Consider the following 24,772-nt stretch of genomic DNA (forward strand, 5'->3'; position numbering starts at 1 on the left):
AGGAGGCCAGTCACTCAGGCATGGCAGCTAAACCTTACTGCTCACAGTACCTGTGTGTAACTGTGAATCACTGTAACACATCTTTAAGAATTCTGATGCTTTTGAATGTGGTGATTCTATGAGCTTTATGACATTTGAAACCACATAGGAAATACTGCAACAATACTTTGGGGAACTCCAATATGAATTTGAGGACACAAGTCATGAAGAGCACAAAATTCAAAAGAGTATGGATTATGTGCAAATATTTTTGACAACTACCCAGAGCAACTAAAAGGGGATCAACAGATCGTTACAAAAAAAGTCAGCCTTCAACAATGATGTTTAAAAGTTAAATTTTTATTCTCCTTTCTCAATTTTTCTATTTCATATAATCACTGCATAACAGTTAAAAATCTATACACTGCCACCACAGCTCCAGACAAGGCAGCACAAACAGTATTTACATTTTTCCAAAAAAAACAATCAATACTGAGAGGGGGCAAAAAAAAAGAAAATCCATAATTAGTGCAATCTCACCAGATCTTAAATTTACATGCTGAGGATTATTTAGAATTGCTCCCTTATATTGCGCATAAAACTCGTAATAATTCTATACAATTTTTATGCTTTAATAAAACTTACTTACAAGCAATATACCTCAAATCTTTTTGTTCTTGCCATTACCATCGTGTGCGCCTGTTTTCAGTAGAAAATAACAGCAAACTTTATTCCATTCCCACGCAAAAGAATTTGACAGAAAAATGAAACAAAATGTCAAACAGAAGGTGGTTCTGAAAACACAGAATAACCCTCGCCCTGCCTAGACATCCAGATTTAAATTTAAGCAGTAACGTTTGTGGTGGTGAATATGTATGGTTCGGCTTGTGACACACTAGGGCCCTGTTTTGGTACAAGGTGAAATTCTGCACTAAATACCCCTAAATAGCAGATAAGCAAATACCCTCTTGCGTGTTACTGTTGATGCCATTAGATTGCATCTGCCCTTAATTCATACCTCACCTTGTCTTTTATGGCTCTTTATGATTCTCCCAGCAACCAGAGCAGAAGTTCCAGTCCGAATAATGCAAAACTTCATGCGCCGAGGGAAGCTGCCCGCCATCTGGGGTTCTTACAGTGGTTATCAGCCCAAGAGAATCCTCCTTCAAGCACAACTGTGATCTACTCAACAGCTCCTTATACAGGAAACTTTGGTTTATCCAGAGGTTATATGTCCGGAATACTCGATCTAACGGCAAAAATCAGGAGCCGTTTTCTATAAGTATTTTTAGTTCTCGTTGCTTTTTTTCCCCCAGTCAGGCACTGTGAGGTCTGTAGCTATAGCAACAGCTTCAGCTAGAGACACTTGCAGCTGCAGCCGACTGTTTTGAAGCTGTTGCTAAGCAACAGGGTTTGTTGATTCACACGGAGCTTTTCAGTTCCGTATGTTTCAACATTAACGCTGGTATGTCCGGCACTTTTGATGGTATGGCACCAGCTCGGTCCTGTCAGTGCCGGATATCAGAAAGTTTCCTGTACTTCCTTCTCAAGCTTCCCCCTCCAGGATCCTGATTCATGCTGGGGTAGGATCCCATGGACACTGGTAACCCTCCAATCCATCATATAAGTGGGTATTCTTCAAGTGCGAGCTTAGATTATAGTCAGACTATTTTACCATGGGGGCATCACAGCTGAGCCTAATCCTGTTTTCACCCGGCATCTACACGTGTGCACTTTTCAGCAGGGATCGCTGGATAATGATCCAGAGATGAGAACACTAGCTTTTTCCCCCCTCTCTAGCTTTGGCACACTAAGATTAATTGTAGTGCTCCCACCTCCAACTGAGCTCAGGTCAATTTACTCAGGAGAGACCAAAATCAAACCTGGACAATGCCTGATGTGTATGGCTCAGTATCACACGATATGGTGCACACACCTACTGAGTGATTGAGGAAGCTGCCGCTTTTGTACCTTAATGGAAAAAGTAAAGGTGAGGAAAATCAATCTAAAGGACAAATTATTTTACTCACTTGGCTCAGACCCCAATACTGTATGGGCAGAGGCCACTGTAAGTGCTCCATCAGTCTCTGCCACTGTTTAATCTCCCGTCTTGTTTACTTATTCTTTCTGCAGCTTCACAAATCAGTGAAGAACCCTCTACTGGTGGCAACACATTGAAATGAGGCAAGTGATTCATACTGCACACTGCATCACAAGTCGAGTGTGTCAGGTGAAGAGCTACCCTCAACTGTCCTTCCTTAATTCTGCTGCAGTTACTGCTCAGAGCTGAGTTAGAAAGATTCAGGAGCACAGAATTTGACAAGGACTATCAAGTACATACACTATCCCCCCTTTTCTTGTTAGCAAACGCCTTGTAATGGGGGGACTAGATGTCTTAATAGTCACATGGAATTGGATAGCAGCATTGTATTGCAGTTTCCTCACAGATTTCACTGATGAGGAAAGCATCGTGCACACACTTTAAACTCAACGCCCACCACTAGTTTTCAGGTTTTGAAAACTGCTACAAAACATTAAGTGCTTATAAAACCGAAGCAAATAGTTATTGGGAATCTTCACCTGTTAGATACTGATTATATGAGCTCGTCACTCATAGGGTATTCATTCAACAAAATGACTATCCTCAAATGCTGGTGCACATATAGAGCAAGGGAGAATGGAGAGCATTAGATGGGAATTTCCAATTATCAGTGACAGTAATTTTGCACAAGAATCTGTATTGAGAACTAGAAAAATATTAGTGGTATTGGCCTACATTTTGTAAAGAAAAAGCAAATATTTTGTAGGAACAGTTTTAAAAAAAACCCTAAAGTATTTGGATCCAGATCTCCAGCTTTAGGTAGGGGCAGGTCCATTATGCTTGAGGGAAAGAAAGAATGCAATACGAGTGGGTAGGGGGGTGCAGTGTGGGTCGGGTGGACAGGATAATGCAGGGGTGCACAAAATATTACACTTTAGTCTGATTAAGATCAGAAGTGTTCCAGGTGTAATACTTGTTTAAATAATACTTCATTCTACTCAGTAACCTGACTAAGTTCAACTTCAACCAGATACAGATTTGTACTTTGCCACAGTAGCCCAGCCACAACTTGGGTTAAGGCAGAGTGCAAACTGTCAAACAGAGAAGGAGGATCCGTGGCTATTTATTGCCATAATTTGATTTGCTTAACTCCTTGAACTGTGAAGCCAGCATTCCCTTTTGCTGGTCGACACAGGTGAGGTTTCAAGAGTATACCAAACAAATCTTAATATAGTAACATTTCTTTCAACAGCCTCTGCCCTAACAGCGGGTTCTTCACCCTTTCCCCCCCACTGGAGCCGCGCTCTCCCCGCTACTGAATTGAAAGTTCCTCTCCAGTGGGCAAGCACATCCACATTAACCTAAACCTCAGTAGCTGGAAAAGGCTCGGCTGCCCAATGAGTAACTTCTTCATTCCAGGTCTTAAGTTTTATTTACCCCTCCCAAAGACACAAACTATGGCTATTTCGCTTTGCCCTGAGGTGGAACACTCTGTTATTGCAACAATATTGCACAAAGGTCAAAAAGTTGATGAAATTAATTGGAAATGAAGTCTGCACGCCCAAGTGATGAGATCTCCACAGTCGGAAGCAATTGTATTCAAAGTTTGGGGTGGGTGGGGTCAAGGAGCCCCTGTGGCTCACTGTGAAACTTTTTGTTTTGTTGATTGAATGAAAATACCTCTCACAATCAATATAAACAGGATCACAACTCATGGGGCCACTGGTGACTTAGCAAATACATCATGCAGTGAAGTGCATTGCCAAATCACATCAGGTACTATTCTACCTCAAAGTATCCACATTAAAATTCAATGTTTTAAAACAAGGGAGTACCAGCATTTCTCTGTAGAAACAGCATCATCATTGGGTACTAGTAATGATAGAACCTACTGGTTTCTAATCATATAAGGCAGAGGAGTCTATTATTGCCCAGTGACATGCAGCTAGGTAACTAAAACCAGGCTCAAACAAGGTGGCACAATGAGCTTGGTTCAAACCACATGGTGCAGTAAGTTTTCAGTTCAAATTAGACAGAACAAATACTATTTCAGTTCCGGTCACCTGATAGTTACATAAACCTGTCTGCCAAAGAAAAACTTGCCAAAGAGTAAAACTATCTCCATGAACACCAGGTAAGCTGCTAAGAACACAGGTTATGTTGTGTTTTAAGCATGCCACTATGTATCTTGAGGTTATGTGTTATCTTGTATATAAAATGCCCCCTTTTGTCCTATACATAAATAAACCCTTTTAAAGTACTTAAATCCACAACCAAAAATTTACATTATTGAACGACAACTGGATTCTTTGCCGCTATTTTGACAGGGGAGGGTTGTTTACAGGAAACTTTGTGATATCCGGCACCGAGCTGTTGCCGTCCCATCAAAACTGCCGGACAAACCAGCGCTAATGTTGAAACATACGGAGCTCTTCCGTATCTGGCAACAAACCCTGTTGCTTAGCAACAGCTTCTAAACAGTCGGCCGTACCTTGCAAGCGTCTCTGTAGCTTAGCAACAGCTTCAGCGAGACCTTGCAGAGCCTGACTGGTGAAAAAAAAGCAACGAAAAGAAAAAAAACCTAACGAAACGGCTCCTGATTTTTGCCGGTGGATCGAGCATTCCGGACAGTTAACCTCCGGATAAACCAAAGTTTCCTGTAATTCGTTTTTTTTTTTTTAAAACCCATGCACCATGGGAAGCTGAGTATCACTCAGTCTGGGAACCTGTAAACAAGAGAAAATGCTGGAAAAACTCAGCAGACCAGGCAACATCCGTGGAGAGAGAAATAAAGTCAACGTTTCAGGTCGAAACCCTTTGTCATGATGTTGCCTGGCCTGCTGAGTTTTCCCAGCATTTTCTGTTGTTATTTCGGATTTCCAGCATCTGCAGTATTTTGCTATCGAACCTGTAGACAAGAGTCTACTAAAGCCTCCGTACAGCTCAGTAGCAACCTCTAGAGATAGAAATCACTGTGCAATAGTCAAGAGCAGAGCATCAGACTTTGTCTTGGGATCTAATCGTTTTGATACCATTAGAGATCCTGTACCAATATTCGAACACTTCCTAATACGCCCTGATTAAAACAACCTACGGTGGTTGACATTAGATACTAGCTGCAGGATAGTAGAACTCAGAAAAAAAAAATCTATTGTTGCTCAGACTCCTCCCTAAAACAAAAATGCACAAAACTTTGATTACTAAAAGTTGGGGGGAAAAGCATAAAGACAAACACAAATTAAAACAAAATTCAGACACTGTTACCACACACACACTAGGTTTTAGTGACTTTTAAGGATGATCATTTACACTTGTGACCAAAAAGGTAGGTTTCTGTTTAAAGGCTCCAGCAACACCCTCTTGGTACTTGTTCGGTACTCTTCACTAAGATCGAATGCCAGCTCATCTGACAACTTAGTGGGTAGGTTGAGAAACAGTCTCAGGCCTGTAACTGAAGGCTGCTGAAATACTCAACACTGCTTCCACCAGCAGGGCCCATTTTCAGCAACTTTATGAATAAATTAAAATTGCCGTTTAGCACAATGCTACAACAAACATGTAACAGGATAGATAGCCTAACTTTCTTTGGAGTCTTGATTCCAAAATGACAATTTAAATATTAGGAAGCGAGCAGATCTATTAAGCCAGATTTAAAAAGAAAAAAGATCAAAGTATAACCCAAAATTTCTTCTTCCCATTTTGTCCAGCAGGTGTGGGGAGATTGTATGGCTCCTAGATACCGACTTCCTTCCAGTACTTCTGTCAATTGTCCATTCTTTATATGCAAGCAATTTGCAGGGCTATGGGGAAAGAGCAGGAGAGTGTGGCTAAATGCCGGCACAGGCACAATGGACCGAATGACTTCCGTCTGTGCTGTAAGATTCTATAATTCACAGGGTCGATAAGCTACTCAACTACGGGGAATCATCACAACCAATCCCAATCCTGTCTCCCCCTGAAGTGCACACGTATAACTTTCTAGCACAGATCACGAGCAGGGGCACTGAAAGCAACTGTAGCACCCACACTGTCCAAGCTGAGATCAGCTAACAGCATAAACCTGAGAATCTCCTGATCTGTGTGAACCAGTACCACAACTTCTGATGCAATTACCCAGTGAGCTCCCCTTTCATTTTTGGTGCTTTTCACCAAATAAAACTCATCAGAGCACCAAAAGTAAAGCAAGTACCCTGTGAAACATACCTTGTTGCACAACTATTACAGTGCCATGCACCAGGTTTACTGCAAGATTTAACACATTTGATTTTAAGCCACCACAGACAGCTTGCAACTACAAATTACCAAAATGCCTGGGGGGGGGGAGCAAGTTGCAAAAGTTTGAGCAGCATTAAATTGCTACTGCTGACGTGTAAAATTCTTTTGGGTGGCAATCATGGTGGGAACATGAGAGTTTTAAGAGCGGTGCTTTCCTGGCTGCTCCAAGAACTACCCCTGAAAAAAGTCGTGTGGGGAGAAAAAGCATGCAAATTACTACTTTTAATTCTTGATCTTTCAAAAATGTATGTTGCTCATCACCTTTCACAGCAGCAGTAGTTCAGATGCAGATGTCAGGATAAGCCATCAGCAGCAGCTTTTAACTGCTTTCAAAGTAAGAGTTCCCCTTTGGCCCTATCGGTAACTTTATACACACAACCTCTCCAACCAAGTTGCATCATTAACATATTCCTGTCCAATCGGGAGGTTGCACAAGAACCTCATTGTTGATCTGTTGGAACTTTCTTAATTTTTTTTTAGTCACTATTTAAATGTCTTACAACAGTTGTTAACCTTTCAGTGTTCCTTGGGGTCAATGAGGGGGTTGGACAAAAGGGCAACACTTCTCTAATTCTAACAAATTTCATCATCAGCTTCCTCTCGAACTGGTTGCAAATACACAATTCCTTTGTAGCTGAAGATTTTATTTTAAATTACTGCCAGTTATGTCAATAACTTGATGCTGTCAGCGATAAGAGATACTAAACTCCACTGGACATTATGGGAATTATTACAAAAACCATTAAGATGGGGAAAAGAGAGTTGATGTTATAAATATGTTTAACTGGCTAGATTTCAGCCATTTGTTATATTGAGATAATAACTGATATCAGGTCTATTGGGGTAAGAATGGAAACCATTCCGTCAGTTCTAATTTCTTTATATTGCAATTGCAACTGCAGGGCTCCCAGGTAGTAGCAGAGAAACTGACTGCAAACATTAAGGTTAATAAGTGGAGAGCTGTTGAAAATGAATGTGAATGAAAGGTGCGCCTGTCAAACAGACATAACTACTTTTACTCAGCAACTGGGCAATCTCCAAATGACTAAATTAGCCGAACTAACCATCAGATCACGTTTAGCACAATGAAGTGTGGGATTAAGCGACTAATAAACTTGGATTCAGTGCCATTATGCTGATGATTGATTTAACTTGCCCCTCGTGTCTGTACATCTTAAGGACACCCAATCAGTATCATAGGCTAAAGGATCCTTTTCTACTGTAACGCTGGCACATTTTGTAATTAAAGTGGCCCGGCACTACACACTTGGAGCTCAGAAGCAGGAGGCCCTGTCACCAGTCTCAAACAAATAAGTTCAGCTTCTGCTGGACTAGCTCTGAAATTTAAGGAAAAAAGGGAGAAAGTTCCAGTCGACTACTTACTTGCTGCAAAAATTTATAGTGCATCCAGCTCCAGCCTGGTAACAGCATCTAAGTGCCAAGTTTAGCTCTGATCATAAAATGTCTAATTCCAATTCAGGTATGTGTAATGTGAATCCTGTAACCTACTAAAACACCTGGCACAAAGTAAAATACAAATTAAAGAGCCACTGAGAAACACACTCTCTCCCAATATGGACCCCACAATGCTGATGTATTGACATTTTAGGACAATTGTGAAACATACCTTTTTGAAAAGTACTAAAATGGTGGAAACTACAGAAACTCCACTCAATGAAAAAAGCAAAATAATAACTTTTCAAATCTTTGTGAACAATAGAAAGGAGATGCCAAGCAAGTTTTTTTTCTTTCTCCTCTTCCTGCACCACAGAACAAAGACAGCACAACGTGATTCCTCACAGCAAGTATCTGCGTCTAGCGTCTTCATCAAGGGTGAGGTCAACAACCTCCGGCGGCCCACTCCAGGTTGGCTGGGAAACGGCAGCCCACGAATGCATTTGCTGTTGCTGTGCCCTGCTGCTGAGGCAGTATGAATGAGAACTCTGCTTCCATGCTGAACAGCTCTGAATGACACCAGGTCTAGTCTGAGTGCACCTGTTTGCAAGCAATTAAAAAAAAAAAATGACAACTCATTTTTGAAGTCCCTTTAGCTTTTTAAATTCACATTTTTGATAAGGATCCAACTATCTTTTAAAGATCTGCCTCATCATCAGTCAACCGAGCCATCGATGTTGCTCCGACAATGGCCACTAGCAGGTATGCGAGATTGATGAATCTCCATGCTGCGACACAATTTAACTCCAATTAGCACTTCAACACTAAAAAATGCTGGAGCTTGTAAGTGCCCCACTGCCAATTTCTTCCTCTCCCAAGGCAGGAACAGTTCCATAAGTACAAGTGGCCTTTTAGTATCTGTTCCATGTCGTCATTCTTCATATGCAAATCTAGACAGTGCACAAGCAGGTTACTTTACCATAAGGGCTGAATGGCCTACTCCTGCTCCTATTTCTTATGTTCTTATGAGGGCATCACAGTGGCGTCCAATCTTGTCCTGTGTAATGCCCATAAATGTGCACTTTCTAGCAGGGGTCAAGACAGTGATTATAAATGCGAAAACTGGCCAATATGTGCTGAAACCAATTGTAGAGCCCCCATCACATGACTGAGATTAGTTAACACAGCACAGACCAAGGAAAATTAATCTAGGCCTGCCTGGTCCGTCAGCTTCTCCTGCTGAATGCAGAAGACATTAAGTTAGTGGGAGTGATGGACACAAAAGTGAACACAGTCAATCCATCAATGTCCCATGTGCAACCTGAGAAACAGGACCAAGCTACAGATGGACAGGAAAAGGCAGATGGCATTTCCTCAGGAATGATACTGTAGTTGAAATTAATTTTTACAAATCCCTTTTTCTAAATGATATGATAAACAATTGTTGGTAGAATTTATAATTTTAGCAATTCAATGGGCAATATATATTAAATAGATCCATTTAATTTTGATTATGTTCTTTAGATATAAAACCCTATTGTGGCTCTTGAAGGTTCCCCTCAATTAAGTTGTAGACAATAGCGATCACAACATACAGTAATAAGGTTTAAGATAAAGATTGAGAAGGACATAAGAAAGACAACAACAACTTGTATTTATATAGCGCCTTTAACGTAATAAAACGTCCCAGGGCGCTTCACAAGAGTGTCATCAAAAAAAGAAATGTGACACCAAGCCATATAAGGAGATGTTAGGGCAAATGACCATAAGCTTTGTCGAAGAGATAGGTTTTAAGGAGCGTCTTAAAGGAGGAAAGAGAAGTGGAGAGGCAGAGCGATTTAGGGAGGGAATTCCAGAGCTTAGGACCTAGGCAGCTGATGGCACAACCGGCAATGGTGGAGCGATTAAAATCGGGAATGTTCAAAAGGTGAAAGTGAATAAATTGGGGGGGAAAAAACAATTTTATGGGGGAAATAAGAACGGAACTAGGGAAAATAAACTGGAAAAATGTACTGACAAACATAGAAATAGAACAGCAGTGGGAAACATTTAAAATGGGGATCAGTAGCGTCCAGGAGAAATACATCCCACTAAAAAGCAAAAACAAACTAGCCAGTAATGACATACCAAGGATGAATGAAGAAATAAGGGCCAAATTGAAACTAAAGATAAAGGCATACACTAAGTACATAGATAGCAAAGGAGGATGACAAAAGGGAACACAAAAAGGTTAGGAAAGAAGTAAAAAAAACAATTAGAAAGGCAAAGAGAATCTACAAAATTAAATTATCATGGAATATAAAAAGAAATAGTGAAGTATTCTACAGACGCAGAAATAACAAAAGAAAAACCAGGATAGGGATAGGGCCACAAAGGGATACACAGGATAAACTCACAGGTAACGACAGCGAAATGGCAGAAATATTAAATAATTACTTTGCCTCGGTATTTACCAGGGAGGGTAACATGGTTGTCATGACAGAGATCAAAAAAGATATAAAGACATTTAAGATAGAAAGGGTGGAGATCATTGATAAACAAATTAAACTTATCCGGATGGTTTGCATCTGCGCATATTAAAAGGGAAGAGATCGCAGAGGCACCATTACATTTATATAGAAAAGGGAATAGTGCCAGAGGACTGGAGGACAGCTAATGTGATTCCTATATATGAAAAGGGAGATAGAACAAGCCCAAGGAACTATACAAAAGCAAAATGCTGCAGATGCTGGAAATCTGAAATAAAAACAGAAAATGCTGGAAACACTCAGCAGGTCAAGCAGCATCTGTGGAGAGAGAAAGAGAGTTACATTTCAGGTCGATGGCTTTTCATCAGAGCTGGAAAAAGTTTGGGAGATGTAACAGATCTAACCAAATGCAGATTGGGTGACCGCTTTGCGGAACACCTCCGTTCAGTCCGTAAGTGTGACCCCGAGCTTCCGGTCGCCTGTCACTTTAATTCTCCACTCCACTCCCACTCTGACCTCGGCCTCTTACGTTGTTCCAACGAAGCTCAACTGAGGAACAGCACCTCATCTTTTGATTAGGCACTTTACAGCCTTCTGGAATCAGCATCGAGTTCAACAATTTCAGACCATAACCTCTGCCCCTATTTTTTCACATGGCAGCTGTTGATGATACTGCCATTCCCATTTACACCTCTTCTAGACTCACCTTTTGTTTCTTTCTTGTCCCATTACCATCTCCTTTTACTTTGTACTATTATACCATTTGTCATTTAATCGCTCTTGCCTTCCACCCTATCAGACCTTGCCTTTTGTTCTTTCCTCCCCCCTTTCCCTGCCTAAAATCTGTTACATCTCTAACTTTTTCCAGTTCTGACAAAAGATCATCAACCTGAAACGTTAACTCTGTTTCTCTCTCCATAGATGCTGCCTGGCCTGCTGAGTATTCCCAGCATTTTCTGTTTTTATCCTAGGGAACGATTCACCAATTAGCTTAACACCGGTGGTAGGAAAGACAATGGAATCTTTTCTCAAAGATGTAATAGAAAAAGATCTAGAAACTGAAAATATAAAAAATAGTCAGCCCAGATTCCAAAGGAAAGGTCATGCTTGACCAACATTACTGAATTCTTTGAAGTAACAGAAAGGGTAGACAAGGGTATTGCAGCAGACATAATATATTTGGATTTTCAAAAGGCCTTCGATAAGGTACCGCATAGTAGACTCATGACTACGGTCAGAACATGTGGAGTCAGGGGACAAGTAGCAGATGGGATAGCAAGCTAGCTACAAAACAGAGAGTAGGGGTTAAAGGTAAAGACTTCCCAAAGGTGGGAAGTGGTGTTCCACAAGGATCGGTGCTGGGACCACTATTGTTCAATATTAACAAATGATTTGGACTCAGGAATCAGAAGTACAATTTCAAAATTTGCGTTTGACACAATACTGTGTGTATAGTTAATACTGAGGAGGACTGCGACAAAATACAGGAAGACATTAATAAACTTGAAGAATGGACGTGTAATTGGCAAATGAACTTCAATATAGATAAGTGTGAAGTGGTACATTTTGGTAGGAAGAATATGGAGGCCACATACTCCTTGGAAAATAAGTATCTAAATGGGGGTAGAGGAGCAGAGGGATCTGGTACAGATCGTTAATAAGGTCATTAAAAAGCAAAAAAAGCACTGGGGTTCATTTCTAGAAGGATGGAATTGAAAAGCAGAGAAGTCATGTTAAACTTGTATCGAGCCTTGGCTAGACGACACTTGGAGTACTGTGAACAGTTTCTCCATATTATAGAAAGGATATATACAGGCACTGTAGAAGGTGCAAAAAGATTTACTAGGATGATACCAGAACTGAGAGGTTATACCTATCAGGAAAGATTGAACAGGTTGGGGCTCGTTTCTGTAGAAAAAAGATTGAGGGGTGACCTGATAGAGGACTTTAAGATTACGAAAGGGTTTGACAGGGTAGACGTAGAGCAGGTGTTTCCACTTGCGGGGGAGACCAGAGCTAGGGGCCAAAACTATAAGACAGTCACCAAAAAATCCAATAAGGAATTCAGGAGAAATGTCTTTACCCAGAGAGTGGCTAGAATGTGGAACTCACTACCACAAGTAGTTGAGGCAACTAGCATGGATGCATTTAAGTGGAAGCTCGATAAACATATGAGGGAGAAAGGAATAGAAGGATATGTTGATAGGGTGAGATGAAGGAGGTTTGGGGGGAGGCTCGTGTGGAGCATAAACACCGGCATGGACCTGTTGGGCCGACTGGCCTGTTTCTGTGCTGTAAATACTATCCAATACTATGTAATACAGACTCAGATCTGGACAGGTGTACCATTTTTGCACTTCTGCCCTAGCACCTCCTGCTTTAATCTTTTACAGTGAATCATATGATGCGATTATTTTATGAATATGCTAGTCATTTGATAGGAAATTACTATTTCTAGACCATGCCTGCAGGGCATTTGGAGCTAGGGATTTTCCCGTTATTGATGTTCAGGGTGAACTGCCTGTACCTTGTATCTTCTTGGACTCCTACAATTTCGACCTCACTATCTGAGGATGCAATCTGGATTTCTTCCTTTACTGGTACAGAGAAACCTGTAGAGCCATCAGCTGCTATGAAGTTCTCTTCTTTTTGGCCTGCAAAGAACCAGAAGCAAACACAACCTTAGCATGAATATTCAAACATGTTTTACTTGGGCAAAATTCATTGTCCCATGAAAATGAATAATCATTAGCATTTCAAATGTAGAGAAAATCTTCCTTACCAAACTCCCCAAACTATCCAAAAATACTGTCCTTTTTCTGGTATCTCACAGCTCCTGCCTCAGTTTCTTACTTTTCCTCATTCCTTTCCTATAGTGTCCCTGTGCTACAAACTATCCCAGTCAAAAGAACAGGTAGGAAACCTTTGGGTCAATTGGAAGTACTCTCATCTGAGTCAGAAGGTTGAGGGGTTCAAGTACCACTCCAGGACTCAAGCACTTAATCTAGGCTGACATTTCAATGCAGTTCTCGGGTGTGCTGCATCACCATCTTTCAGATAAGCCATTAAACCAAGGCCCCATCTGCCTACGTAGGTGAGCATTAAAGATCCTATAGCACTAATTGGAGAGGTGCAAAAGGTCTCCCAGAGTCCTGGCCACCGGGCCAACATTCCTCTCTCAATCAATACCAAAATAGATTAACTGGGGCTGTTTCTGAGGCCTTGATACACAACTGCTGTATTTACCTACATAACAACAATAACTGCGCTTGAAATGAACTCATTGATTGTGAATCACTTTAGGATGTCTTGAGAGATATGATAAGGCACTATTTAAATGCAAGTTTTCTTTTTTCCAGAACTCGGCCTAACACTCCATAACCAGTTAACAGAAGTTATGCAAGGAAGCCAAGAATAACTCTTTCGTCCTTCCTCCCTCAGGAAAAGTGCTTGGCATCTCCAAGAATGTAACCACCAATTCACTGCATGGTGAACCACAGGCAATCACTTCTCCGTAACACAGCGCATTAGAAAGCCAATATAGTCCTTAGTACAAGTAGGTCATATCGTGACTTTCCGAACACTATGCACGTATGTTAAATTAGTACTGTAATTGATTGAGATATACAAAAATCACACTTGGATTCACTATATTGTGCATAATTGTCAAAACTGACCAATAGAGGTTGGTAGCCAACTGTACAATAGTTTGTGCGATGTGGGTGAGGGCAGCACAATGACGCAGCTCATTGGGGTCCAATGCACTGTGTTTAAAAATGGGGCAACTTGTGTTTACATTTACAGTTCCCCACATGGTGACTTATTAAGCAAAAGAAACAGAAACATAAAAGATAGGAGCAGGAGTGGGCCATTCGGCCCCTCAAGCCTGCTCCGCCATTTAATGAGATCATGGCTGATCATCCAAATTCAGTACCCTGTCCCTGCTTTCTCCCCATATCCCTTGATCCCTTTAGCCTTAAGAAATATATCTAACTCCTTCTTGAGTATATTTAATGAATTGGCCTCAACTGCCTTTTGTGGTAGAGAATTCCACAGGTTCACCGCTCTCTGGGTGAAGAAATTCCTCCTCATCTCTGTCCTAAATGGCTTACCCCTTATCTTTAGACTGTGTCCCCTGGTTCTGGGCTCCCCCACCATCAGGAACATCCTTCATGCATCTAGTCTTTCTAGTCCTGTTAGAATTTTATAAGTTTCAATGAGACCCCCCTCTCATTCTTCTAAACTCCAACAAATATAAGCCCAATCGACCCAATCTCTCCTCATATTTCATTCCTGCCATCCCAGGTATTAGTCTGGTGAATCTTCACTGCACTCCCTCCGTGGCAAGAACATCCTTCCTCAGATAAGGCGACCAAAACTGCACACAATACTCAAGGTGTGGTCTCACCAAGGCCCTGTACAACTGCAGCAAGACATCCTTGCTCCTGTACTCGAATCCTCTCGCTATGAAGGCCAACATACCATTTGCCTTCTTAACCGCCTGCTGCACCTGCATACTTACCTTCAGCGACTGGTGCACAAGGACACCCAGGTCTCGTTGCACTGCCCCTTCTCCCAATCTATTGCCGTTCAGATAATAATCCGCCTTCCTGTTTTTGCCACCAAAGTGGATAACCTCGCATTTATCCACATTATACTGCATCTGCCATGCATCTGCCCAATCACCCAACCTGTCCAAATCATACTGGAGTTTCTCGGCATCCTCCTCACAGCACACACGCCCACCCAGCTTTGTGTCATCTGCAAACTTGGAGATATTACATCTAGTTCCCTCGTCTAGATCATTAATATATCTTGTGGATAGCTGGGGTCCTAGCACCGATCCCTGCGGTACCCCACTAATCACTGCCTGCCACTCAGAAAAAGACCCGTTTATTCCAACTATTTGCTTCCTGTCTGCCAACCAGCTCTCTATCCAAGTCAGTACCTTACCCCCAGTCCTATGTGCTTTAACTTTGCACGCTAATCTCTTAACCGGGACCTTATCGAAAGCCTTCTGAAAGTCCAAATACACCACATCCACTGGTTCTCCCTTATCTATTCTACCAGTTACATCCTCAAAAATTTCCAGTAGATTAGTCAAGCACGATTTACCTTTTGTAAATCCATGTTGACTTTGTCCGATCCTGTCACTGTTTTCCAAGTGCTCTGCTATTACATCTTTTATAATGGACTCTAGCATTTTCCCCACTACCGATGTCAGGCTTACCGGTCTGTCATTCACCGTTTTCTCTCTCCCACCTTTTTTGAATAGTGGGATTACATTAGCTACCCTCCAATCCATGGGAACTGTTCCAGAGTCTATAGAATTTTGGAAGATGACCAGCAATGCATCTACTATTTCTAGGGCCACTTCCTTAAGTACCCTAGGATGTAGATTATCAGGCCCTGGGGATTTATCGGCCTTCAATCCCATCAATTTCCCTAACACCATTTTCCTACACATACTGATTTCATTCAGTTCCTCCCTCTCATTAGACCCTATGTTCCCTGACATCTCTGGGAGGTTATTTGTGTCCTCCTTTGTAAAGACAGAACCAAAGTATGTATTTAATTGGTCTGCCATTTCTTTGTTCCCCATTATAAATTACCCTGATTCTGACTGCAAGGGACCTACGCTTGACTTCACAAATCTTTTTCTCTTCACATATCTATAAAAGCTTTTACAGTCAGTTTTTATGTTCCCTGCAAGCTTACTCTCGTACTCTATTTTCCCCCTCTTAATTAATCTCTTTGTCCTCCTTTGCTGAATCCTAAACTGCTCCCAATCCTCAGGTTTGCTGCTTTCTCTGGCCAATTTATGTGCTCAACTTGGATCTTATGCTATCCCTAATTTCCCTTGTTAGCCACGGTTGAGTCATCTTTTTTGTTTTATTTTTATGCTAAACAGGGATGAACAAATTCTGTAGTTCATCCATGCGATCTTTAAACGTTTGCCATTGCCTATCCACCGTCAACCCTTTAAGTAACGTTCCCCAATCCATCCTAGCCAACTCGCGCCTCATACCATCGTAGTTTCCTTTATTTAAATTCAGGACCCTAGTCTCTGAGTCAAAGACTTCACTTTCCATCTTAATGAAGAATTGTATCATATTATGATCGTTCCGCCCCAGGGGGCCTCGCACAACAAGATTGCTAATTAATCCTTTCTCATTACATAATACCCAGTCTAAGATGGCCTGATCTCTAGTTGGTTCCTCGACATATTGGTCCAGGAAACCATCCCGTATAAACTCCAGGAAGCCCAATCTATATGTAGGTTAAAGTCGCCCATGATAACTGTGCCCTTATTGCACGCATCTCTAATTTCCCGTTTAATGCCATCCCCAACTTCAGTATTACTGTTTGGGGGTCTGTATACAACTCCCACTAACATTTTCTGCCCCATGGTATTTCTCAGCTCTACCCATACAGATTCCACATCATCAGAGCTAATATCCTTCCTTACTCTTGTGTTAATCTCATCTTTAACCAGCAATGCTACCCCACCTCCTTTTCCTTTTTGCCTGTCTTTCCTGAATATTGAATACCCCTGGATGTTGAATTCCCAGCCTTGGTCACCCTGGAGCCATGGCTCCATAATCCCAATGATATCATATCCGTTTACATCTATTTGCGCAGCTAATTCAGCCACCTTATAAAGGACAGTCACCATGGCCCACTCTTGGGACACCTTCCAACGGTTAACTATAAACTGGCATTGAGCGAAGCCTGCAAGCAGGTCCCCAGCCTGTCCTCTTGGCCAAAGAAGGTGCAGACGAGAAAATGAATAAACTGTACCACATCACAACCACTGGATTGGGCGAACGGCACGTTTTATATTAAGCTACATTACCGAATTAAGGCATGACTTTCACAGAACAATTTCTGGTTACAGGGATAGGGTGGGATATGTGTTGGTGTAGGGGTTACGGGGATCGGGTGGGATATGTGTCGGTGCAGGCTCGATGGGCCGAAATGGCCTCTATCTGCACTGTGGGGTTTCTGTGATTCTGTGAAAATGTGCTTGTGGTTTAAACTATAACAGCTTCTTCTCTTCACACATACATTAATGAAAATCACACTTCAAAGAAACCTATCTCCAGCAACCATGGGCAGAACTGTCAACTTTTGCAGGGCATAAAATGAGTGATCCACTACCGTCCGTTTTACACCCCCACTGCAGTTGAAAGATCTTCCCAATGGAATCGCCACCGATGAGCAAGGACCCGTCTCTGATATAAAGTCAGGTTAACGATAACAGATTTTTGCTTTGAAACGTTGTCATGCGAATCATGATGTCAATCACTTTAATCTATTGTAAGCTGCACTTTTTCTCCCCAATTTTTCTCTGCCCACTCTCCTAAAGTTGTTGCCTCGTGGTGGGGTACGTTTTCACACAAAGGTCCAGCAGTGGGGTCACTGGATATTGATCAACAAGAGATCATGAGCAATTTTTCACTCCCTAGCCCAAGATTACCGAGATTAATTGTAGCATTCCTGCTTGCTCCTTTGGCTGAGATTAGTAACTCAGCACAAACCAGAAGTTGAACCTGGCTCTGGATGGCTCAATTACTCATTGCATAAGCTATTTATACCATGGGTACGAACAGAAAATCTATATTCATCTTCAATTGTACCCAATGTGCCCCTGAAATGTAATAAAGGAAAGGGATGTTAAAGGTAAAGTAAAGCCTAAATGGATAAATATGGTAATTCATGATGGAATACCTTTTTAGCTTAATTTCACTGTATAAACGGTTGGATTGTCATGAAAGTAGGACCATGGGAACTCACTAGCACGAGGAGTAATTGAGGCCAAGAGCATAGATGCATTCACGGGGAAGCTAGATAAGCACATGAGGGAGAAAGGAATAGAAGAATATGTAGGTACGGTTTGGTGAAGAGAAGCTCTTGGAGCATAAACACCAGCATGGTCCTGTTGGGCCAAATGGCCTGGTTCTGTGCTGTAAATACTTTGTTAAAAAGTATTAAAAACAGAGAATAACTAAAGCCAGTATTAGGAATGCTCAGATGTCATGTGGAAAAAAGACTATTGCACTTGTGACAGCAAAGCATTTTTCAGTTGTGTTAGAAGTCAGAACAATCAAGGAACACATTTGTGCTCTGCAGGATTTGTCAAGACAAGTTAAGTTTGTAGATTAAAGATGTCGAGGAATCAACCAGAGATCAGGCCATCTTAGACTGGGTATTATGCAACGAGAAAGGATTAATGAGCAATCTTGTTGTACGAGGCCCCTTGGGTCGGAGCGATCATAATATGATCGAATTCTTCATTAAGATGGAGAATGAAGTAGTTGACTCAGAGACTAAGGTCCTGAATTTAAATAAAGGAAACTACGATGGTCTGAGGCGCGAATTGGGTAGGATGGATTGGGGAATGTCACTCAAAGGGTTAACGGTGGATAGGCAATTGCAAACATTCAAAGACCGCATGGATGAACTACAGAATTTGTTCATCCCAGTTTGGCATAAAAATAAAACAAAAAAGGTGACTCAACTGTGGCTAACGAGGGAAATTAGGGATAGCATAAGATCCAAGGAATTGGCCAGAAAAAGCAGTAATCCAGAGCATTGGGAGCAGTTTAGGATTCAACAGAGGACAAAGGGATTAATTAAGAGGGGGGAAATAGAGTAGGAGAGTAAGCTTGCAGGGAACATAAAAACTGACTGTAAAAGCTTTTATAGATATGTGAAGAGAAAAAGATTGGTGAAGTCAAGCGTAGGTCCCTTGCAGTCAGAATCAGGGTAATTTATAATGGGGAACAAAGAAATGGCAGACCAATTAAATACATATTTTGGTTCTGTCTTCACAAAGGAGGACACAAATAACCTCCCAGAGATGTCGGGGAACATAGGGTCTGATGAAAGGGAGGATCTGAAAGAAATCAGTATTTGTAGGGAAATGGTGTTAGGGAAATTGATGGGATTGAAGGCTGATAAATCCCCAGGGCCTGATAATCTACATCCTAGGGTACTTAAGGAAGTGGCCCTAGAAATAGTAGATGCATTGCTGGTCATCTTCCAACATTCGATGGAATCTGGAACAGTACCCATGGATTGGAGGGTAGCTAATGTTACCCCACTATTCAAAAAAGGTGGTAGAGAGAAAACAGGGAATGACAGACCGGTAAGCCTGACATCGGTAGTGGGGAAAATGCTAGAGTCCATTATAAAAGATGTAATAGCAGAGCACTTGGAAAACAGTGACAGGATCGGACAAAGTCAACATGGATTTACAAAAGGTAAATCGTGCTTGACTAATCTACTGGATTTTTTTGAGGATGTAACTAGTAAAATAGATAAGGGAGAACCAGTGGATGTGGTGTATTTGGACTTTCAGAAGGCTTTCGATAAGGTCCCACATAAGAGATTAGCGTGTAAAGTTAAGGCACATGGGATTGGGGGCAAGGTATTGACTTGGATAGAGAACTGGTTGGCAGACAGAAAGCAAAGAGTTGGAATAAACGGGTCTTTTTCCGAGTGGCAGGCAGTGACTAGTGGGGTACCGCAGGGATCGGTCCTTGGACCCCAGCTATTCACAATATATATTAATGATCTAGACAAGGGAACTAGATGTAATATCTCCAAATCTGCAGACGACACAAAGCTGGGTGGGCGTGTGTGCTGTGAGGAGGATGCCGAGAAACTACAGGATGATTTGGACAGGTTGGGCAGAAGCATAGCAGATGCAATATAACGTGGATAAATGTGAGGTTATCCACTCTGGTGTCAAAAACAGGAAGGCAGATTATTATCTGAATGGCAATAGATTGGGAGAAGGGGAAGTGCAACGAGACCTGGGTGTCCTTGTGCACCAGTCGCTGAAGGTAAGCATGCAGGTGCAGCAGGCGGTTAAGAAGGCAAATGGTATGTTGGCCTTCATAACGAGAGGGTTTGAGTACAGGAACAAGGATGTCTTGCTGCAGTTGTACAGGGCCTTGGTCAGACCACATCCGAGTATTGTGTGCAGTTTTGGTCGCCTTATGAGGAAGGATATTCTTGCCATGGGAGGAGTTGAGCGAAGATTCACCAGGCTGATACCTGGGATGGCAGGAATGACGTATGAGGAGAGATTGGGTCGATTGGGCTTGTACTCGCTGGAGTTTAGAAGAATGAGAGGGGATCTCATTGAAACTTATAAAATTCTGGCAGGACTGGACAGACTAGATGCAGGGAGGATGTTCCTGATGGTCAGGGAATCCAGAACCAGGGGTCACAGTCTAAGGATAAGGGGTAGGCCTTTTAGGACAGAAATGAGGAGGAATTTCTTCACCCAGAGAGTGGTGAACCTGTGGAATTCTCTACCACAGAAGGCAGTAGAGGCCAGTTCATTAAATATATTCAAGGAGTTGGATATATTTCTTAAGGCTAAAGGGATCAAGGGGGATGGGGAGAAAGCAGGGACTGGGTACTGAATTTGGATGATCAGCCATGATCTCATTAAATGGTCGAGCAGGCTCGAGGGGCTGAATGGCCTACTCCTGCTCCTATCTTCTATATGCTGATGAGCTAGAGACACTTTGCATCAGTTTTCGCTTCTCAAGGCAATGACACTGCCTCTGTATTACAGGATAAATGTGTAGCTAAAAATATTTCATTAGAAATAACTTCAGAAATGGCTAAGATTAATTCACTTAAGTTTGATACTGCTACAAGTCCCGATGCCATTTGCGCAGGGAAACGGGGGAAGTTATGTGACCAATGTCTCCTATATTCAATAGTTCACTGAGGTCTGGGTTGTTTCCCATGGATTGGAAGATTATTCATGTGATCCCATTATTTAAGAAGGGGAAGAAATTGGACCCCGAAAATTATACTGTGGTAGGAAGGGATTTGTTACAGGAACACTTGGAAAGTGAGACAATTATTAGGGATTCCTGGCATAGTCCTGTATATCCCTACTCAGGAGTATTGTGCTCCAGTTTTGGTTCTCAATATGGTGAAGGATATAAAGGCTCTATAGAGGTGCAGAGAAGGGTGACCAGAATGACACTAAATCATATGTATGGCTAGATTCCAATAATTAAGGTTATTTAGTTCTGGAAAAGCACATAGGCAGAAGGGATATGACTGAAATTTTAACGTGATGAATGAATTGGATATAGTCCAGTTAGATAGATTTGAAATGGATAGGGAAGTCAAGTCAATGAAATCCATAGGCAAAGAGTTTGGTTAGGTGGCAGGGAATACTTATTTTTTCAGGAAGCATCATCCTCTGGCTGAAACTGCAACACCAAAGCATGGAGTTGCTGTAATCCTTTAAAAAGGGAGCTTGACTATATAGTTATTGGGGGGGAAGTTGCTATTTAGTTGTGATTATGATGAAACTGGAGAGGAATTTCCTAGAGGTTTTGCTAAATTAGCCACAGGTTGTTTTGCTAATTTAGGGAAGTTAGGGGATGAGTGTACAAGGTTGCAGCAATGACTGGGTGGGGTCATCGTGAGCAGCCTGATGTCCTTTTTCGCCTCTCTTTTTATACGTTAGTATGCAAGTTGTTCCGTGTCACAGATTGTCATCACCAAAACTGCTGACAGGGAAATCCAGCTCTGGGGACAAATAGAGTAGGACAATGGCTCAGAATGTCTTAGTGTAGTTATAACAAAATTACTTCATATAATGCAGAGGCAAAGGAAAAAAGGCAAATACTTTTCTTGTTTAGACTGACCTGCCACGCATTGTTCCAGCAGTCCTCGGTTCCTCACCGTGTTCACCTTAAACTCGTGATGTCCGAAAGAGAATTGCTCCTGGACGGCAGCAGCTGCAAGAAGATTGTCGACGTTCAGTACATCTGGGTCGGAGTTAGTGTCAGAAATATCATAGTGTGCTATCACTGGAGGTCCATCTGAGAACACACAACACAATGGATGAGTTTATTTACATGTACAGAAGGGAAGGAGGGTGGAAGAGGTAGAAAGGGGGGGGGGGGGGATTGTGATAACTTCAAGTGATTAACTAAAATAATTCAGAAAATGTTTTACAATGTTTTCTGGAGTGATGAGCCTCTACTATTCCTCCATTTATTGGTCCCCTGTACCTATTGCCTTGTTAAATGCAGTACAGCCTCCAGCATGCACACAAGCGAGGAAGTAGTTTCTAGAACAGTGAAATAGCTTTACTGCAATTTTCTGAATTAAAATGCATCAATGGGGAAGGCCAAAAAGAAACACCAAGCTTTTCAGGCTCAATGTGCTTTGCAAATTCATCAGTAACTCCCAAAGACGTTGCTGATAATCTGAAAACAAAGCATTAAATGTGGACAGCACTGTAGGCATGGTCTGACTAGAAACTGCAGTTTCAATACATGGTCATGCTACCACTGACCAAGAATGGCAGCATGAAAGGGCAGATTAAATGTATTTACTATGGGCAGGACAACACACACACACAATTTCTGAGAACAAACAAGCAGCCCTTACCATTCAATATCCTTACAATTTTTGTTTATGCGAATTAAAAAAGGCAGTATCTTTTACAATTCGATTTTGCAATCTTCTCATTCAACCCCCCACCCCCATCCCTGTTAAATCAGCACAGGCCCTATTTTAGGACTTAGGCCAATTGTATAAAGCACGTGCCCCACCTAGTCCTTGCACCCATTATCTTCCCTCAATTTCAAAACAACATGTAGCCTCAGTTACTCTTTTCTAGTTGCTATGTGAGATTCACCTAATATGCAGTTATGTACAAAGATGCAAATCAAAAATTTCACAGCAGATTTGGTTGTGACTGCTTAGCATACCCGTCATACTGCACTTTAGTATGTGTTGCCACACACCTTGTCTGTATATTTGCTTCAAAGATATGAAATAGCAATGAGGATGGTGTCAGCTGGTACTCCCATGTGAGGAACCCAGATAGCGTTTGAGTTCAAGGCTAGAATTCAAACGGGCAAGCTTAACCAGTTCCTAGTTAAAATACACCTCACAATACCATTCGTGGGGCGGGAAAGAGGAAGAAATTAGGACAAGAGGAGCGAACTATTCTGTACCACTAAGCATGTCTCCTATAAGATAACATGCAATATAACATAACACTGTTTATTTTGGAGAGCGCATCCCAGACTACATTGTCTTTGCTGAGCCAAGTGGGCAACCTGATGGCAGGTAGATAGTAGAACACTGAAGGTTTACGAGTTTACATGCTATTTTCAGATAGGCACTTTGTGCCAGGGCTGAACGCTTGGCTATTCTTGGCACAACCTAAACTTAACACCCCACAAAAATATTTTGGAAAATAAAATCTCATCAGTGTTGACTGGAGAAAACTGTACAAAAGTTCAGTTAAAGCAGAAGTCTACAGTTTCTGAGCCCCATAAATCTGCATTTAGGAGCACATAATAATACAGGGCAGTTTTATTTTGAAGTTAGTCCTTTATCTTTTCCTTTTTCCATTTGGACACTCCCATGCCCTCACCATCTCCAGTGAAGGGGATGACCTAGACGTGCTTAGACCTATCGCTCTACGATAAGACATTATAAGGTGACCAAGCAGATCAGGGCTACAATACCTCCATCTTCTACTCAGCACTTCTCCAACCACAATAGCACAGCTGAGATTGGGCATAAATCCACATATTACACATCTGTAGCACAGCACAATCTGAACGTTTTAAAAAAAATTCTGAATTGAATGGGAAGGGAGGAAAGAACTAGTGTAAAACGCAGCCCCCATTTGAAGTCAGTGCACTTTGGCCAACATACCAAGGAAGAGGGATCTGAAATAAGCCAAAGGGCAGGCAATCTAATAAAATGTGGGAAGAACACTTAGGCTATACAGGTGGGCAAGGGTCAGAAAAACTGGGCTGAAAAGCATCGCGCTGTCACCACCACCCCGAGGAGGAAGTCACTTGTAGAGTATAATTGGGGAAAGTTTCCACTTTGCTGGATATCGCAAAGACCTGCAGTTGGATCAAACAAAGCCCCTAGCGAGTCTGATCCACTTTCAACAAATGTTACTGAGAGGACAAAGACTATATTTAGGTCCAAGTTGTTTACAGATGGTTTAGTGGATTCTAGAGTGCTCAGTTTTGAGTGGGACTCTTTAAAATAAGGAGACCAAGTTATTTCGGCATGTTTTGTGAAAATGCCAGGAAAGGAGTTTAGGATCCAGGGTCTCTGCAGCAGAGGGAACTCCGCCACCTTCCTCCAATTCAGATTTTATTCAAGGTTGCAGCAGAATGCATATATAAAATAAATTCCACCACATTTTAGTTCACATATCTTTTCTGTGCTGTCTGAATAATGATAACTTGCTGAAAATTAAAGTGATAACTTGCTTCATTTACTCTGCCATTGTTATTTTAAGCAAGGTTCATCCCTTTTCAACCTCTGATATCACTGTTCTCAAAGACCTTTCTCTTGACTGCCTTCAATAATTGGATTTCATCAGGCATTACATAATCCATGACTGGTCTACAAGTACATGTTGTAAATGATCCCACATGTGGAACATCTTCAATCTACCCCTAGATACTGGGTGCAACCTCATTTTTTTCCATTTTATACTTCTCACAAATTAACATCAAGAGTCACAAGTGTTGACACTACATTTTATAACCTACATCTCCATTTTTAGAACTTGCTAGTAAAG

At 41.7% G+C, this 24,772-nt stretch overlaps 1 protein-coding gene across 5 annotated transcripts in view; it reads right to left on the bottom strand.

Annotated features, from left to right (window-relative positions):
• Nucleotides 1–318: 318 nt before the first annotated feature.
• ark2n (arkadia (rnf111) N-terminal like PKA signaling regulator 2n) overlaps nt 319–24,772 on the bottom strand; it is a 126,318-nt gene continuing 101,864 nt past the window's right edge. For 4 of the 5 annotated variants that reach the window (XM_085975365.1, XM_085975378.1, XM_085975358.1 and 1 more), the window contains 3 exons: nt 21,849–22,025; nt 12,686–12,812; nt 319–8,290 (listed from right to left, as the gene is read on the bottom strand). In XM_085975365.1, coding sequence (XP_085831491.1) covers nt 8,092–8,290; nt 12,686–12,812; nt 21,849–22,025 — 503 coding nt within the window. In that variant the 3' untranslated portion in view covers nt 319–8,091. The remainder of the gene's footprint in view (nt 8,291–12,685; nt 12,813–21,848; nt 22,026–24,772) is intronic. The other variant, XM_085975392.1, reaches the window with a different exon arrangement.

The sequence above is a fragment of the Somniosus microcephalus genome, chromosome 2 (genome assembly GCF_052327205.1).
Source record: "Somniosus microcephalus isolate GS21.2 chromosome 2, FLI_Smic_1.0, whole genome shotgun sequence".
NCBI classification, from domain to species: Eukaryota; Metazoa; Chordata; class Chondrichthyes; order Squaliformes; family Somniosidae; genus Somniosus; species Somniosus microcephalus.